This window comes from Dendropsophus ebraccatus, chromosome 13 (assembly GCF_027789765.1).
Source record: "Dendropsophus ebraccatus isolate aDenEbr1 chromosome 13, aDenEbr1.pat, whole genome shotgun sequence".
Classification (NCBI taxonomy): domain Eukaryota; kingdom Metazoa; phylum Chordata; class Amphibia; order Anura; family Hylidae; genus Dendropsophus; species Dendropsophus ebraccatus.
The window spans coordinates 57,045,844-57,064,515 of NC_091466.1; the positions used below are offsets into that span (position 1 = coordinate 57,045,844).

The window sequence follows — 18,672 nt, forward strand, 5'->3', positions numbered from 1 at the left end:
TGGTCTCCGAATATATATGTCTTCTTGTGACATCACCACAGCACAGTTATACAACACCATTCTGTCCGCTGTCTCTAACATCGTCATATATCTATAAGATTGTGTCTTGCAGGTTAGACCCCAGGGTCACACAGTCCCTCAAAAACCATCTTTTTACTGTAGAAAAAGGCAGAACTTATCCCCACCTGTATACTGTAACCCTATTGAGAAGGCGGCCAGTTAGTTAACTCCCCCTCTGTAGTCTATCCTGACAGCAGCAGGCAGGCTCACCTCTCTATCCATCTGCTAGAGTTACGCCTCTACTACTAGAACTGGATATGAAGTTATCACTGTCACCCTCAAAGTTCTCCCCAGTGCCTCGTCCGTCTACTATACTACCTGAGAGAATGGGCAAACTGATACCAAACAGGCAGCGGCTTATGTCCCCAAGAACAACAGGTTCCACCAGTGATCCAACATCTTTCATATTCCAAACCTATTCCTCTCATTTCAGATTTTCCTCGTTCTGCAACAGAACTCCAGAAAGTACTAAGAAAACCTGAATAATTCCTAAAATTTAAACATATCACCCAAATAGTGACTGCATGACTGGGTTATCTGCCTTATCTCCTTATATATATTAAATATATATATTATATATCCTTTATTTGAAGAATGAATATACAGTATATATTAAATAAATAAATGAATAAATATAAATTAGACATTATTTATAAATAATAAATATACAAATAAAGAATATTTATATAAACACACACAAAATAAATACATAAATAGTAACTAAACAAACAAAAAAAAAAAACAATCTTTTGCACAGCCCTGGACCTATTGGCTATCCAGTGGTTGTCCGGCATGCAGCGGTTTCTGATCTTGGGCCTGCAGCCTAGATGGTATTTGAGCCAGATACAGATTTAAGAGACTGTCAGTAGGTCCTATCTCAGGATACCATAAACTAGGGACAGAGACGCTGAACAGAATGATGTATCACTTACATTGTTCTGTGCAGCTGATCCAGAGATATCCTCCTGAATAACATGGACAATAAATAGCCCTCTTTATTATGTACATGAGCTCAGTGGTTCTGGATATTCATGAGAAGCAGAAAACTCTGCCCACCAGCTGCTGATTGGCAGTTATCTCTCCATGCTGTGTATAGGCAGTCAAGGGCAGGGAGAGGGGTGTGACAAGAATACAATTCTCCTGCATATTAGGAGAACAGGTGAACAAAATGATGTAAGTAATACACCGATCAGCATTTCTGTCACTAGTTTATGCTGCCCTCATTTAAGGCAGCATAAACCTAGTGACAGATTCACTTTAATGAGCCTTTGCTGAAAAAGATACTCTACGGGTGCTCCCTAGGGCCTCTTAAAATTACATTACAGCCTTATTTTTTGTTGCTGTATCAGAATGACTAACAATATCTTACCTGACTCTTCAATGAAATCCACGCATTTCTTCACAAACACAGGAATAGGCTTCTCCGGGCTCACAAGCTCATGCAGGGGTTTGCCAAAGTAGTTGCTTTCCCAGTTTCTCCGCGTTGGAGGGTTGAACGGCTTGTTCTTCTTTTTCTACAAGAAGAAAATGTTTACAGAAATTTAGAATATTTACGGTTTTACAATCACAATAAAAAAAATTGCAAAAATTACTTTGTTTTGAAATGGTCTATGGTCAGATTGTTGGATTATATTCACACTATAAAGAACTTAAAGCACGATAGGCCAGCTGGGAAATAAAAATTTTGTGGCAGAACAATAGACTGTGGCATAAGGATTAGAACATTTAAAGGTCTCCATACACATTAGACAAACGTGATTTCACCAGTTCCTGACTCTCCGCAGGATCGGGCAGGAGGAATGTAAACTACTCGATCCTATTGTTCTTAGGAACATAAGTCACTGCCAGGAGGAGTCTGGAAGCAGCTTATCCTTTCTCTGTCCATTTACAAAATGAACATTCATACATGGGAAGAGGCTGGAAGAGACGATGGCTATCCTCTGGCTTAAATACAATGTATTAGCAGGAAATAACCTATCGTTTAAATAAGAAACAAAAAGAATTTTTTACTCAAATTTTCCATTTTACTATCAATATTATAAAAAATAAATAAATAAAAAAAAAAAACTTGCAGCCACTAACCAGATTATAGGCAGAAACTTCCTGTTCTGCACAGATAACATTCAGGCAGTCTCCTCCTCCTTATAGCGATAGACGACAACACTAAACCCCACTCACACAGCATGCCTAGAAACCTTGTTCACAAGTCACATAGCATGCTTAAAGACCCTGTATACAGGTCACACAGCAAGCCTAAAAATCTTGTTCACACAGCATACCTAAAAACCTTGCTCACAGGTCACAAAGCATGCCTAAAAACACTGTTCACAGGTCAAATAGCATGCCTAAAAATTCTGTTTACAGGCCACATAGCATGCCTAAAACGCTGTTCACTGGTCACATAGTATGCCTAAAACCGCTGTTCACAGGTCAGTTAGAATGCCTAGAAACCCCTTTCATACAAACAAGCTTTATTCAAGATAATCGTGCCCATGTCTTTTAGATTTGAAGACATGGTGATGAACCTTAAGTCTCCCAGGGATTGCAATACTGAAAAAAACCCTTTCACAGGTCACAGAGCATGCCTAAAAACATTAGAAAAAGCTTATTTCACTATGTGTAATCATTGGGGAAAAGTTAGGTGACAAATTTCCATTTACCAAAAAAAAAAAAAAAGTCTGCAGTCAGAGTAAAGGGACCAAGAAGGGAGATGGATTATGTAGTTCTATATTCCTAGATAGCTGGACATGAGCAGAACTCATCAACATGCATTTGGGACCATTCATTACTTATCGGAAATAAATCACGAAATGCACAATAGAGTATTATAAAAGCTTTGTATAAAAGACAGAAAACAAAAGCATTTCCAAGACAGATGCTCTTCGGGCTTCTCGCCTTCAATAGTTCTTCAGGATCCAGTCAGTCACTGGCAGTGGGTTTTTGTTTTTGTTTTTCCACCCAAAAAAAAAAAAAGCTGAAAAGAAAATTTAGGTCAAATCAAACTCTTCTCTGAAACAGGAGGAAAAGATAGCGATGATGTCAGGAACAATTTCAATCAGAAGCCCATTGTTTTAAGCAAAAAAAAAAAACATTCAGTGAAAGGCTGTCATCACCGATGCGGGCGCGGAGGACGACGCTACTTCTGATGAACATCAGGTTGTAAATACCAAGAAGTTCTCCTTCCAAACGGTTTATAGGATTATATGTTAGTGTGGAGAACATTCTTAGGCCAAAAGCCAACGCCAAACTTTAGTGGATAAACAGTAAAAATAGAAAGAAAACTCCCCATCCACATCCACAAATGGAACCATAGGGAGCATAGAAAAGATAATGAATACGGTATAATATTACCGCTATATTCAGAGCAGTTAGATTGCGTTTCCGTCCGAACCTGAGCGGGCGGCCAAAGAAGTTAGATGCAGCCCTTATGCTGCCAGAAAAACATGGATATAGCCATAAACTGCATGACCTAAGCATATTTAAGTAGCACTCATCTCTAGAGCTGGGCTGTGAGCCCGCAGTGCACACACAGGACTTCCTTTCCCTTACTTCTCTGGCCATTCACAGCACATACTCCTCTCTACTATGCCATGACGTAGTCCTGGCGGAAGTGCATTAAGCAGGCTGCCACTGTTCTGGGATGATTTCTTAGGGTCCTATTACACAGAGCGATTTTTAACGATTAACGACTAACAAATTACAGCGATTAACGAAGATTTTAGGTTCAGATCTAAATCAACGATCAATGGCATATGAACGACTTTTTGATTGTTGCCTGCAATTACGCAGAACAATTATCGTTTAAATTTGAACGATATAACGATTTTTCGCACGATAATTGTCCCGTGTAATAGGGCCCTTACACAGGACACTACTTCAGATGGCTTAGCAAGATGTTACTGCAGGAGACTGACTCTACTATAGATTTCATCTCATGCAGCAAGATAGGAAGCTGGAGAGAGAAGCACTCAGCCAAGCAGTTCTCCTGACTTGTTCTAGAAATTATTAGGTGTTATATTTTGATGTGCAATGGGCACATATTATGTCTGATGGTGTGAAGAACAAGAGGATCCCCCTCTATACGCAGTAGATTGGCCACTATTTTGCCTGGACTTTTTATTCTGCTTCCCTTTTGCACTTCTCGTTTCTCAACGTGTTACTGCTGACCCTAAAGTCTAATAGTAGAGATAATTTTATTTATTTATTTTTTACATAAAGAAGAAGGTGTCGACATAGAAAATGACTCTTTAAGAGTAGTGAGAACAAAGAACTCTCTGCCAAAGTGGCCATGGTGAAATTTTTTTTTTTACATTAGCTGATTGGCGCCAGCATCCTAGTGACGCAGTCCTTGTTTTGAAATGTCGCCCGGTTCCCGGGCACAGGTCTGGCTCGGTGCACTGGGTGCAGAGTAAAGTATTCATATTATAAACTACTTTATGTATTTTTCAATTTTAAAAAATATCTATCTATGGAAATATATAGCACGAAGACCTAAGTTGATCTCACAGTATGCCTTCCCTCTGCACCGCAACCTCACAGTGCGCCTTCCCCTTTACCGCAACCTCACAGTGCGCCTTCCCCTGTACTGCAACCTCAGTGTGCACTCTCCCTGAATTCCAACCTCAGTGCGCCTTCCCTCTGCACCGCAACCTCACAGTGCGCCTTCCCTCTGCACCGCAACCTCACAGTGCGCCTTCCCTCTGCACCGCAACCTCACAGTGCGCCTTCCCTCTGCACCGCAACCTCACAGTGCGCCTTCCCCCTGCACCGCAACCTCACAGTGCGCCTTCCCCCTGCACAGAAACCTCACAGTGCGCCTTCCCCCTGCACAGAAACCTCACAGTGCGCCTTCCCCCTGCACAGAAACCTCACAGTGCGCCTTCCCCCTGCACAGAAACCTCACAGTGCGCCTTCCCCCTGCACAGAAACCTCACAGTGCGCCTTCCCCCTGCACCGAAACCTCACAGTGCGCCTTCCCCCTGCACCGCAACCTCACAGTGCGCCTTCCCCCTGCACCGCAACCTCACAGTGCGCCTTCCCCCTGCACCGCAACCTCACAGTGCGCCTTCCCCCTGCACCGCAACCTCAGTGCGCCTTCCCCCTGCACCGCAACCTCACAGTGCGCCTTCCCCCTGCACCGCAACCTCAGTGCGCCTTCCCCCTGCACCGCAACCTCACAGTGCGCCTTCCCCCTGCACCGCAACCTCACAGTGCGGCTTCCCCCTGCACCGCAACCTCACAGAGCGCCTTCCCCCTGCACCGCAACCTCACAGTGCGCCTTTCCCTGTACCGCAACCTCACAGTGTGCATTCTCCCTGAATTGCAACCTCACAGTGCGCCTTCCCTCTGCACCGCAACCTCACAGTGAGCCTTCCCCCTGCACCGCAACCTCACAGTGCCTTCCCCCTGCACCACCTTACAGTGTGCCTTTCCCTGCACCGCAACCTCACAGTGTGCCTTCCCCCTGCACCACAACCTTACAGTGCGCCTTCCCCCTGTACCACAACCTCACAGTGTGCACTCTTCCTGAATTGCAACCTCACAGTGTGCCTTCCCCTCTGCACCGCAACCTCACAGTGCGCCTTCCCCCTGCACCGCAACCTCACAGTGCGCCTTCCCCCTGCACAGAAACCTCACAGTGCGCCTTCCCCTTTACTGCATCACAGTGCGCCTTCCCCCTGCACAGAAACCTCACAGTGCGCCTTCCCCCTGCACAGAAACCTCACAGTGCGCCTTCCCCTTTACTGCATCACAGTGCGCCTTCCCCCTGCATAGAAACCTCACAGTGCGCCTTCCCCCTGCACAGAAACCTCACAGTGCGCCTTCCCCCAGCACCACAACCGCACAGTGCGCCTTCCCCCTGCACTGCAACCTCACAGTGTGCGTTTTCCCTGTGCAGTTTGTTTGACTGTAACTTGGTGGCCATCTTAATGGCACACGCTAAAAAGGCCAAAAACTGTTAAAGACTGTTATCATTATGAGGCTGCCAATGTGGCTGCTGACTCGGTCCAACTGGCTACTAATGAACACTACTTTGCTCACTCCCACAAGGCTTTTTTGAGCTACCCAGCATTAAGCAAAGTGTTTAATATGCCCATAAAGACGCACCAACATGTTGAGCATACGGGTAATGGTAGAGATTCCGGCATGGGCACACACCGGTGTAGGACTACATTAACTGACCACAAAAGCTCAGTAACTGAAATTTCAACTGACTCCTATTAGAGTACGGATACATTTATTGTTTATGCTGGAATATTCTCTGGAACATAGAACAAAATGGCCGGAACCCATTCATCATCGCACAGGGTATGCCAGTTTCGGGCATCCAGTGGGGGTCTTGGAAGCTTTCCTGGTGAATTTGGGGGTCTTACTTCATATAGAATAAGTGAGCTCAACTTCAGAGCCCAATAGCTTTTGCACTATACAGAATTGTTGAATTGCAGAATTGATACATAGTGTAAATATTTACTAAAAAGAAGGAAAAACATCCCCATAAAATAACAGGACAGATGCATCGCTGTCTGCAGACGAGGAACAGACAAGTCTACAAGACAGGGATGTCAAAACAGTCTGGGACTAGCGAGGAGGCAATGGCTGCCATCAAGTATGGGGAAGATCACAACATTTACCAAAAACAGCTGCTTTCTTATATGCAAAAAAAATCTGAATTGGCTCCTAAATGGAATATTATATACATTATTTAAGGTGGTGATTACCCACAGGGGTATGATCAGACATGGCAGATTTGTCAAGGTACTCGGATGGGGTACCCTTTTAAGTGTATGTTCAGCTTAAATAATTCTTCTCAAATTAAAATTTCCATCCGAACCAGTCCCCGCCTAAGACGAGGCTTCTGCATTCCCACATTTAACTTGCTTTCATGTACAGCTTGTTACCTAGAAAAAATATTTCCATGGAGATAGAGATACTCATACTAGAGTTATCAATCCAGAAATAAAACTCTCCATATATAGAACACGTACAGGAATACACCAGAGGCGCTAAGCACATCAAGAATAGTTCTGTGTGTCACAACTCCTCCAGGAACAAGTGGGGCTGTGATCAGACAACCCTGACGCCTGCTCTATGGCAATGATATCAGACTGGTGACACGTATCATAGATGGAAGATCATCGCCTATTATCTAGATCATGCTCAGAGCTGAAGGGTGAAGGAAGCTGTGCTGAGCCTCAGGATGCACGCCTTCTCTCTCCCCCACACTTCCCTGCTGTGACATAGAAGTGCATGGTTCAGTGCTCTGTATCAGAAAAAAACAAGAAGTGAGGGAGGGAAAAGGCGTGCATCCTGAGGCTCAGTACATCATTCTTGAGCATGCACCAAGCTAGCCCAGTCTCTAACATCACAAACATCCTGATGCCCACCTGGACAATAACCCTGCCCGATACACTGGCGGCTGTAACGCCTCTCGTCCCCTAAAAGAACTGCAGTAACAGATGGCTGTATACAGAGAGTGACAGGCATCTATTATAAGTACACTAACGGAATTCAAGATTACTCAACTAATGCAGCATTTCAATTTCTTACAGTCTTTTTGAAGCATAACAACATTACCCACAACTGCCTGCTGCAAACCCATTGACCACACATGGCCAACACCACCTGACCACACTCACCAGTCTGTATCTATAACGGTGGCCTCGTACACAGAGTACCCTCACACTTAAAAGAGGAAGTTATGGGAGGGGGAAGACAGAGTATTTGCAGGAGGTACATAGGGCTCCAAGTGGCAACCAAAAGGGTCCTTAGAATTTTCATCTGTCCACATCTGTGTCTGTTCACCCTATCTCCTGTGATGGTATACCATCATAACATGTGACTGCTGCAGCGACAATTTGTCAACCCCACCGAGACCCCATAGATGACTAAAAGCAGCAGGGAGAAGTGCTTGGTTAAGCGCTTCTTTCCTAGTCTTGCTGCAGGAGATGGACTCTATAGTAAGTCTTCGGAGCATGCAGTAATATAGGGAGAGATGCTTTTAGACAAGCGCGTCTCTAAGCTTATTCCAATGATCGGAAGGGATCTCGGCACCCAGGCCCTGACTAATCAAAACTTCTGACATCTCTATAACAGAGACGCTTTCAAGAGGTACTCCGGCAAAATAATTATTTAAATCAATTGATGTCAGAAAGTTATGCCGTTTGTAAATTACTTACTGTCCAGAGCAGGAGAGGTTTTCTAGGGATTTGCTACTGCTCATGGGCAGAGGTGGTAGCAGGGAGCACCACTGTGTCAGACTGGAAAGAATATACCACTTCCTGCAGGACATACAGCTGCTGATAAGTACTGGAAGACCTGATATTTTTTAATAGATGTAATTAAAAAATCTGCACAACTTTCTAACACCAGTTCATCTGAAAACATTTTTTTCTCTGGAGTAAGAAGGAATAAGATGAAGGGCATAGACAAACTATTGTACTTATTATACCATACATTATGCATACGAATTTAAATAAGGCAACTAAAAATATATTTGGATCCTAAATTTTTCAGTGCAGCGACCAAAGGTTTATGACTATAAGAACAAAAGTGCTCTGCTCGATACAAAGAATGTTTATAGGTGAACTTGTACTTTCCCAGGAAGTAGTGTTTTATAGTCCTATACATCACACTATGACATCAACACTTACATTTAGAAAACATACAATAAAAAGGTAAAAAAAAAATAAAAACACACCTCCACACTTCCTCCTCGCCTATGACTATCCTTATCCTGTCTCATAATGCAATCGGAGCGGTCATAAAGGTTGATTTCAGACGGCCATAACACAATCCTATATTACTTTCAATACTACAGCGACAAAGCCTCGACCTCCTGCAACATTGCCCTTATCCTAAAGTAATATTAAATTATCCACAATATAAGGTAGGCTGCAACCGGCAGGATATGCCAACTAGACAAAAGTGTCAATAAATATCCATGAGCGGGCTGTAGGCAATAACCAAAGCCAATGAAGACAAGAGAAGGCAAGATTATATTTATGGGCTTTAAAAAAAAAAAAAAAAAACAGACTGAAATGACTAAGTAGTACAAGTTAATGATACTATAAAAGAAAGTAGTTTTGAAAAAGTTAAAAAGTTTTTGGTCAGGGATTGGGTGCTCAGAGACCCCATGATCATTAGGAGGAGTGGGGAGAAGCATTTGGCTAGGCACTTCTCTCATTACTCCATAAACTTTTTAAGTGTTTCTGGGATGGGAGAGAACCCGACATTGGCATCTCAGCACTTTGACGGGCCAAAACTTTTGCCAAGTCTTTATGTTTTTGGGTTCTCTTTAAGAACCCCATACACATTACACAAAAGTCTGTGGAACACATCGATTTTAGCAATACCAAAAAATTGTCTAATGTGTATTTGGGGGGGGGGACCCTAAAAAGACTGACTATAGTCTACGTATATATAGCGCATATGTATTCTAGAATTGGAAAAAATGGGACAGAGCCATTGCTAGACACCTCTGACTAAGATTGACTATGTTGACAGTAACCATGCCCAACCATTCTTTCCCCTACATCTACCAATGGGGAAGAGTCAGGAGGCCTTTGTATATTGGTTCTGATGAAATCGTTGAGTCCGTCTCACTTCATTCTAATGCATATGGTCCGCTATAAGCTCTAAGAGACACATGTCTACATCTAATATTTATGGAGAAACATTAAAAAACAAAAAACTAACCCTAACCTAAGTATAATCTACTTCTAGGTAATAATAATCCATTGTTGAGGAGAAAGATATTGGAATACTTTGGTAATACTACTAAAACAATCTGACCATAAAGACATACAACTTGAGCGAACCTCGAGCCCTCTTGGGTTCATTTGAACTCAAGCGTGCAGAATTTGATTACCGGTGGCTGAGGAATCTGGATGCAGCCCTAGGGAGTCCTGGAAAATCATAGGCTGTAGTTAACCATGATTTCCAGGCCGCCTTAGGACTGCATCCACCGGCAATCAAATGCCGCACACTTGTGTTTGGATGAACCCAAGTGTTCTCGAGGTTCGCTCATCTCTACCTAAAACCAGCTAAGGATGCCCATAAAAAAAACCTACCTTCTTCTCTTCTTTCACTTTTGGCGTCTTCTTCTTGGTCTTCCTTTCTTCCTGTTCCTGGTCGGATGTAATGGCAGGGTTATCTATTCCTCCTTTCCAAGTGTCTACTGGAGAAAGCAGGGGGTCTTCCTCGCTTGGCCTGTGTTTTGGTTTCCGCTTTCGATCTTTTCCAGGAATAGTAAGAGCCTCTTCATCGCTGGCATCTGAATGGGTTCGTCTATAGGTGTAGGATTTTGTCTTGCTGAACAGTGTTTTTGACCTGTACTTATATTTGGATGGCCGCCTCTCCCCCTGCCCTCTAGAGTTTCTATCGGTGATCCCGTTCTCTTCATCTCCTTGTGCATTAGGAAACAAGTGATGCAATCTATGAACGTGGTTCTGGCTGTCGTCTGGATCTGCGTATAAGTCATTTATGAAATCTTTGGACCTCAGTATTGTGTCGGCCGGCTCTGAGTAGTTATCCGATGAGTCTGCATCTTCAGGGTGTACCAATGGGTAACGGGTGGTTTGCTTTCTTGGGTTTTTACTAATGCCAGCTTCGATAGCTCTGACAAGATTTGGGTCTAACCTGTTCACCTTGGACTTGGGTCCACCTGGTTTCGGTCTTATCGGTGGAGGCACTTTGTGGTTGCGCTCATGGTCGTGGCAATTTAATGGAGTGCTGTGTGTGGGATACTCATTTCCTTCATTGTCCAAGTTACACTTTGGCAACAGTTGCACATCATCCCCTATAGGGCTATACGGAGGTGGCGCTTCTGTGTCATCCTCTGAATCGGGGTAGCAGCTGTAGGCTGGCGAGTTTCCACGTGGGGAATAGGGAAATACATCTTCACACTGTTGACTTGCCTCTCTACGACTTTCTGCTAAATACGAATTCTCAATGGAAGTTTTCTTTTCCAGAACATCACTGAAAAATGGCGTGAAGACCTCCGTCTGGCGGTGGTACTGAGACAAAGAATATAAAGCTGTGAATTTTGCGGAAATTTCCGTAGCAATGTGTTCTCCTTCAGTCATCAGTTCTTTAATAGCTTCGTTCTCAAAAAAGTCTGCTTGGCTGTCTGTCACCGCCACTAGCTGAACCGGAATTGTGTCCTGAATTTCTGATAGAAAAGCGCGCAGCATTCCCATAGACGCCTTTCGCTTGGCTGAGTAAATAAGAATGTACCCATGAACCAGTTCATCTTTTCTCACTCCGATGGAGGAATGGTAGGACAAAATGGTTATCTGTATCCGTCTCCGTTTTTCGCCAATTATTTTATCCAGCATTAGAGAGTTATTTTGGCCTGGCTGAGCAGCACTGCAAGTACGGGACTCCAGAAAGGGCGAAAGAATAAGATCTACGCTGAAAGGATCGCCGCACATGGCACACATTACAATTCTTAAATCGGCTTCTGAAAGGTCTTTAATTGCGGGGACAGGACTAGCAATATCCAAGTTGTGCTTGACAGACTCTAGCACTCCCCTAAGAGCTTGCTTGATTTGGGCCTCATTAAATTTACGGGGATAGGTGCCAGCTGGCACGTCCACAAAAGGACACTGGAGCTTATTTGCCAATTGCTGCCCTTGGTGCCTTAATATGGGCATGTTTTTGCTAACGCTCTCTCTCTGGTTAGCCAAAATTAACGTAAATGGGAGGTTTGCAATATCCTTATCTCTTCTCGCCTGAGCTTCACACCTAATTTTCCCAATGCAGTCACCTATAAAATTAAGCGACTCGATTGAGCTAAAAACACAAAAACAACCGTGTGGCTTAAACCCAGGAGTCCACAATTGGCTTAAGAGATATGGGGAATTGGCATCCACTGCTCTCAATTCTAACTCGTATATTTTTCCATCCAAAGCAAACTCGTCATCCGTTGACTGGGTCCTTATCTCGTTGGCCATCTCTTGAGAAAGGTTGTCTTTCCCAAGAATGAGAAGGTTTACCTTGTCGAGATTAGTTCCGTCTTGGTACAAGTTTAAGCGGCTCAGATTCGACTGTAATAGACTGTTGGCAAGTACTTGTTCCACTTTTATGTCCATGCAACTTTGGACACTAAGACAGGTTTCCTTAGTCGGATGGTAGACAAATCCTATGTGCTTGAGAAGAAGAGATTCCCGGTCAGTGGCAAGCTTCTGTAAAGCTTTGTATCTCGGCTCTTCTCCAAGAACGGCATTTATCTCGGTCATCTTATCAGTGCTCGGTGTAGCATTAAGATCAAGGTCGTAGAACAGCTCGGAGTGCTCAAAGAGCATCTCCTGAAATTCTTCTTTGGCTTTTTCAATGATCTCTTGCTGGTGTTTGCGATATACCTCAAAACGGTCGGTCTCGTTGATGAACTTATAGGCTTCATCTTCCAAAACAAAGCACATGACTTCTTCCCACGGCTGACCTGGTGAAATGAATGGAATCTTTTCAAGGGTCTTCTTGAACTTGGCTTTCATTTCCAATCTTCTCTTCTCGGAAAACAAATGCTGAACATGGCTTTGATAGATTTTTTCGGCATCTAACGTACAGAGAAGATCGAAGGGAACCCTTCTGTCATTCACCTTATCAATATGATCAGACTGGTCCCATGGTGTTTTTTCCAGCATTACAAACCACAGGCTGAATTCTGGCTTTTTCTCTAGCATCTGAAGAGCATCGGTCCAGCTTAGGTTTTCTACCTCTTCCAGCTTTGGCAGTAACGTATTCAGTGCTCTTGGTAGAGTTTTAAGATATTCCTCTTTTCTTTTTCTAATGTGCTCCTGTTTGAGCTGTTCGGTGTGTTTAGAGAATGTATTTTTAGCCTTCAGTGTTCCCTCTAAGTTTATGTAAGTCTCATAGTCGGAGTGGTTTTTTAGTTTATTACTGACTGTCTTCCACGTTGCGTGGTAGTCACGCACAGTTTGGACAATGAGCTTCTCGAACTTATCAGTAGCAGATGCGACAATCTGTCTATGTGTTTTGAAAGCCTCGAGGTAAGGGATAATCTTGGGTTTACCTCTTGTTTTGTCCAACATCTGGACTAGTGCTGTGAAACAAGTCTCGACATTTACATTGTTTCTGGCTGAGGTTTCTACGACAATTAAGTTTTTCTTATTCGAGGCAAAACCTTGCACTTCTCTTAAATAGTGGTCAACGCACTCATCGCACTTGGTGGCTGCAATGATGATGGGCTTTTTCGCTTTTGCTACTTGCGCATAGAGGTTATTGACAAACTTTAACTGATCGTCAAACTTTCGATTGCATCCTTGGCTAACGTCAATGCATAGAACAAAACCGTCTATAGTCAGCTTTCCTTCGGGCATTTGCTTTTGCTCAAAGTCCTGCTCCAGTCCAAGCTGGTCTGTGCAAATGTACATTAATTTCTCAGCGGAATGAATCTTTGAAGCTGCCGCTCTCTTTATATAGGGCTGAAGGTTTGTACTCCGATGCGGAAGGAAAGTCTGATCATCTATGAACTCTGTCTGTTCAATAATGTGATGCCTGCAGTCGACCCCATCCTCTCCTACCTGCGTTACGTCACCCCAGTACAGAAAGTGGTCATTGTTGACAACACGACCACCAAAGTCAATTGTGCTAAGGACAGAGGTGTGTTCGTGATAATATTCATCAGCTTTCGGGCGGACATATCTGTTACATAAACACGACTTCCCGACACCGCAGTTGCCTTTATCCTTTTCGGTTCCAGACAATCCTACCACGCTAATGGTATATGAAGGGGGGCGCGGCTCCTTGTTCTTTGCCATCATCACTCCCCTCTCATCCTTTTCAGCACATCTAGATAGCAGGGCATAATTCTCATTCTTAATTTCCACGTGACGTCTTGAGATTTTCTCAAAAACAGGGGCAAAGTGCTTAACTCTTTCTTCTTGCGTCCTTCATCACTGCAGTTTATCCTCAATAGCGATGGTACATGGTGTTTCTGTAGGAGCAAAGCACAAATATATTACAATGGTGGTCTACTTGTCTAAAATATACATAGATAAATATGCTAAATGTTAAATAAGGGGGGGGGGACAACAAGAGAACACGAGGGAATGTATCTTAGAGCAGGGATGGGGAACCTTTGTTCGTCCAGCTGTTGCAAAACTACAATTCCCACCAAGCCTGGGCAGCCAAAGCCGTCCAGAGAGAGAGAGAGAGAGAGAGAGAGAGGAAAAGCAAACTTTGGCTGTCCAGGCATGATGGGAATTGTAGTTTTGCAACCATAATTGTAGTTTATAACCCGTAGTTATGCAGGAATGTGGACAGCTACAATAAAAGTAAAATTTGCTGTCCTTAAAGGGTTAATGGTACGGAACGAGTAAGCGGCTGCCTGGCTGGAGCTGAACAATAACGTGCAAGGCCATTTGCTCTCTAATGGAAGATGGCAGCTTCCTAGGAACAGGTTGGCATTAATATACATTTTGCACCAGCTGCTCTATACCCATCGCTATGCAGACTGAACTATCCCGAGAGCAGAAATGGAAATCCCAGAAAACAATGTAGGTTTCATTGGAAAACAGAAGACTGGAGCAAGTGCTTCACTATACGCATTTATGTGATGGGATCATATGGGGATATAGGTAGGGGGACACTACCAATGCGCTTTCTAAGGCAAGCTTTCAAAATGACATATCAACGTATATTAGCACAGACAGGCATGGGCCAATGAAGTTAATAGGGTCATCGAATTTCGACAGATTGCCAATATATATGAAGCTCGGAAGGCACAATTGTGGTGTGAACAAGCTCTTACACTATCTAGATGCCACTGTGAAGCATACTGATCGGTCATCTCACCAATCAGGGGAAAGCACAACAGCAGACATCACTCTGCTGTCAGTGAGAGAAAGAAGTGTCAGTGATCTCTGTCAAGGAAGCCCTCATAGACCGAAAATATGGCTGCCAGGATGGAGATCATCAAGAGCCAAGGGGAAGTACTACTGCATGCCTCTCCTGGCTCCTTCTCTTGATTATCGAGACCCCAACTTATCAAAACTATGTTTTTTTAATGATAGCGGCCATTTAAGTACAGGTTGAGAAAGAGAAGAGAGAGAGAGAAAGAGAGAGAGAGAGAAGTGAGAGAGAAGGGGGAGAGAAAGAAAGGGAGAGAGGGAGAGAAAGGGAGAGAAAGAAAGGGAGAGAGAGAGAGAAAGGGAGAGAGAGAGAGAAGGGGGAGACAGAGAGAGAGAGAGAGGGAAGGGGGAGAGAGAGAGAGAGAGAGAGAAGGGAGAGAGAGAGAGAGAGAGAGAAGGGGGAGAGAGAGAGAGAGAGAGAGAGAGAGAGAGAAGGGGGAGAGAGAGAGAGAGAGAGGGAAGGGGGAGAGAGAGAGAGAGAGAGAGAGAGAGAGAGAAGGGGGAGAGAGAGAGAGAGAGAGAGAGAAGGGGGAGAGAGAGAGAGAGAGAGAAGGGGGAGAGAGAGAGAGAGAGAGAGAGAGAGAGAGAGAGAGAGAGAGAGGAAGGGGGAAAGACCGAGGAAAAAAAAGGAAGGTCGAGAGAGAGAGAAAAAAAAAGAGGGAGAGAGAGAAAGAGAGAGAGGGAGAAGGAGGAGAGAGAAAGAGGGAGAGAGGGAGAAGGAGGAGAGAGAAAGAGGGAGAGAGAGAGAGAGGGAGAAGGAGGAGAGAGAAAGAGGGAGAGAGAGAGAGGGAGAAGGAGGAGAGAGAAAGAGGGAGAGAGAGAGAGGGAGAAGGAGGAGAGAGAAAGAGGGAGAGAGAGAGAGGGAGAAGGAGGAGAGAGAAAGAGGGAGATAGAGAGAGGGAGAAGGAGGAGAGAGAAAGAGGGAGAGAGAGAGGGAGATAGAGAAAGAAAGAGGGAGAGAGAGAGGGGGTGAGAGAGAGAAAGGGAGAGACAGAGAGAGAGAGAAAAAGGGAGAAAGACTGAGAAAAAAAGGAAGGTCGAGAGAGAGAAGAAAAAGAGGAAGAGAGAGAGAAGAAAAAGAGAAAAAGAGGGAAGGAAGGAAGGGAGAGGGGGAGAGAGAGAAAGAAAGTGAGAAAGAAAGAAAGAAAGAAAGAAAGAGAGAGAGAGAGAGAGAGAGAGAGAGAGAGAGAGAGAGAGAGAGAGAGAGAGAGAGAAAGAAAGAAAGACCAGGTTGGAGATTGCCAAGGGTAAGTACTACTAGACGCTTCTCCAGGCTCCGTCTCTAGATTATTGAGACCAACTGATCAAAACTTTCTTTTTTTTTATGACAGCGGCCATTTAAGTCCTAACAAGCAATGAGAAAAAAAACTAGAGATGTGAGATAGCCAGCTGATAGCCAGCAGGGCCATAATGTGCACTGAGTAATAGCCGCTATAAAGGAGAGGGGATTCCACTCAAGTGCTCCTGGGTAATCCAATATGTATCTATTGAATGTAGAGGAATTACACAAGTAAATGAAATAATCCTGTTGTCTAGACAACGCAGTGCGTGACTAATCACCTCAGATTCTAATGAGGTAAATAAATTAACCTCTTAATCTTCACAGACAAATACGATTATAAAGCTGAAAATAGAAATATCACCTGTTACTTCCTACATTGTGGTGATCACCCTGACATACGGGGTCTGACTCCATGAACTGTCCATACATCACATTATTTATATATTTATGTTGCTTATTTTATTACTGTTATAGTTTATATAAACCTGTTTGGCTATATAAAATAAAAACTGGTACATACAAAAACCCCATACAGCATCCCTCTCCATCAGCACCAACCACCACGAGGATGCATCACTGGCAGCAGTCCTGTCTCCATTACCATCCCCTTCCTACCCCCTCACCCTTCCCAACTGCAGAACTGACCACCCTATACCACATTACATGGCCCAACTCATTGATGTCAGTGGGATAAGCGGACCATGTAGCGTGTAAGGAGGAGTCATCCTGATGGCCAACAAAGAGGATGGTCAGGCATGGTGGATTATAACATGACTGACCTTTTTGTGCTCAGGGGAGGTGTCTGGCAGCAGCCATCTCCTCATCCGACCATGCACATATATGGGAGTAAGGAGAAAACTATTGTCTAACTGGGGAATGGTGGTAACTGGTAGTGACAGTGACAGCAGCTGGTGTGGGGATAGTGACGCTGCCAGTGACAGCAGCTGGTGTGAGGATAGTGACGCTGCCAGTGACAGCAGCTGGTGTGGGGATAGTGACGCTGCCAGTGACAGCAGCTGGTGTGGGGATAGTGACACTGCCAGTGACAGCAGCTGGTTGGGGAGAGTGACGTTGCCAGTGACAGCAGCTGGTGTGACTAATAGTGGTGCTGCCTGTGATTGCAGCTGGTGTGTCAGGCAGCCTGCGACAGCAGCTGGTGTGTTGACAGTGACGCTGCCAGTGACAGCAGCAGGTGTGACTAATACTGACGCTGCCTGCGACAGCAGCTGCTGTGGCGACAGTGACGCTGCCTGCGACAGCAGCTGCTGTGGCGACAGTGACGCTGCCAGTGACAGCAGCTGGTGTGACTAATAGTTACGCTGCCTGTGACAGCAGCTGGTGTGGCGATAGTGACGTTTCCTGGTGATGGCAGCTTGTGTGGCGAAGCCTGGCGACAGGGGCTGATTGGACTTGTGTGACAATGCCTGGTGACGGGCTGATTGGACAGTAGTGACAGCAGCTGGTGTGGCGACAGTGATGCTGCCAGTGACAGCAGCTGGGGTGGCGACAGTGACAGCAGCTGGTGTGGGGATACTGATGCTGCCAGTGACAGCAGCTGGTGTGACTAATAGTGATGCTGCCTGTGACAGCAGCTGGTGTGGCAATAGTGACGTTTCCTGGTGATGGCAGCTGGGGTGGCAATAGTAACGCTGCCTGTAACAGCGATTGGTGTAACAACAGTGACAGCTGCTGCTGCGATGATCGTGATGCTGTCTAGTGACAGCAGCTGGGGTGACGATAGTAACGCTGCCTAGTGACAGCGGCTGGGGTGACAATCGTGACGCTGCCTAGTGACAGCTGCCTGGTGAGTGAGTAGGCTTGTCCTCTAAAGTAATACAGTAGTAGAAGGTAGAGAAGCGGTATATATGTGTAATGATATAGACAGCTCATATATATACAGCCCAAGGGTACATCCTACCTTGCTCATCCTACTTTAGAAGACAAGCCCACCCAGCCGCACACCAGCTGCTATCACCAGGCATTTAACCCCTTTCCTCCCTCTGTCATACTTCTGGTGACGCTCGATGTATCCTGGGTGGACAGCACGGTGCCTGTGAGGCTTCTAACAATGCAATGGCTGCTGTTGGTCTTAGCAAGGCAGCAGAAATTCTGCAGAGCGGCCACAAAAGAGCCTATTCTTCCTACTTGGCAGTTCACACAGACTACTCCAATGACCTTACAGACTGCAATTCACAAGCTTTGTGCTGGGAGAATCGGTGCAATGTGATGTCATTCCTCGGCCATACGTTCCGGAGAAGAAAAACCTGCCTTGTGCGGAGCAGCAATCGGCACCTATCTAGACGACTTAAGCAAGAAGCAATGCAGAGAGTAAGGGTGGTATTACACGGAACGACTATCGCTCGAAAAATCGGATTTGAACGATAATCGTTTAGTGTAATAGCAGACAACGAGAAATCGTTGGTCGTTTAATAGAATTTGGACCTATTTTTTATCGTT

General features: G+C 44.7%; 1 protein-coding gene across 1 annotated transcript in view; it reads right to left on the reverse strand.

Moving 5' to 3' along the window:
* The window catches only part of ARHGAP5 (Rho GTPase activating protein 5), a 52,384-nt gene that overhangs the window by 14,829 nt on the left and 18,883 nt on the right, over window positions 1-18,672 (reverse strand). Inside the window, exons 2-3 of the mRNA XM_069949443.1 lie at window positions 10,131-14,017; window positions 1,430-1,574 (exon numbers count right to left, since the gene is read on the reverse strand). Of these exons, the coding sequence (XP_069805544.1) occupies window positions 1,430-1,574; window positions 10,131-13,844 (3,859 nt within the window). The 5' untranslated portion in view covers window positions 13,845-14,017. The remainder of the gene's footprint in view (window positions 1-1,429; window positions 1,575-10,130; window positions 14,018-18,672) is intronic.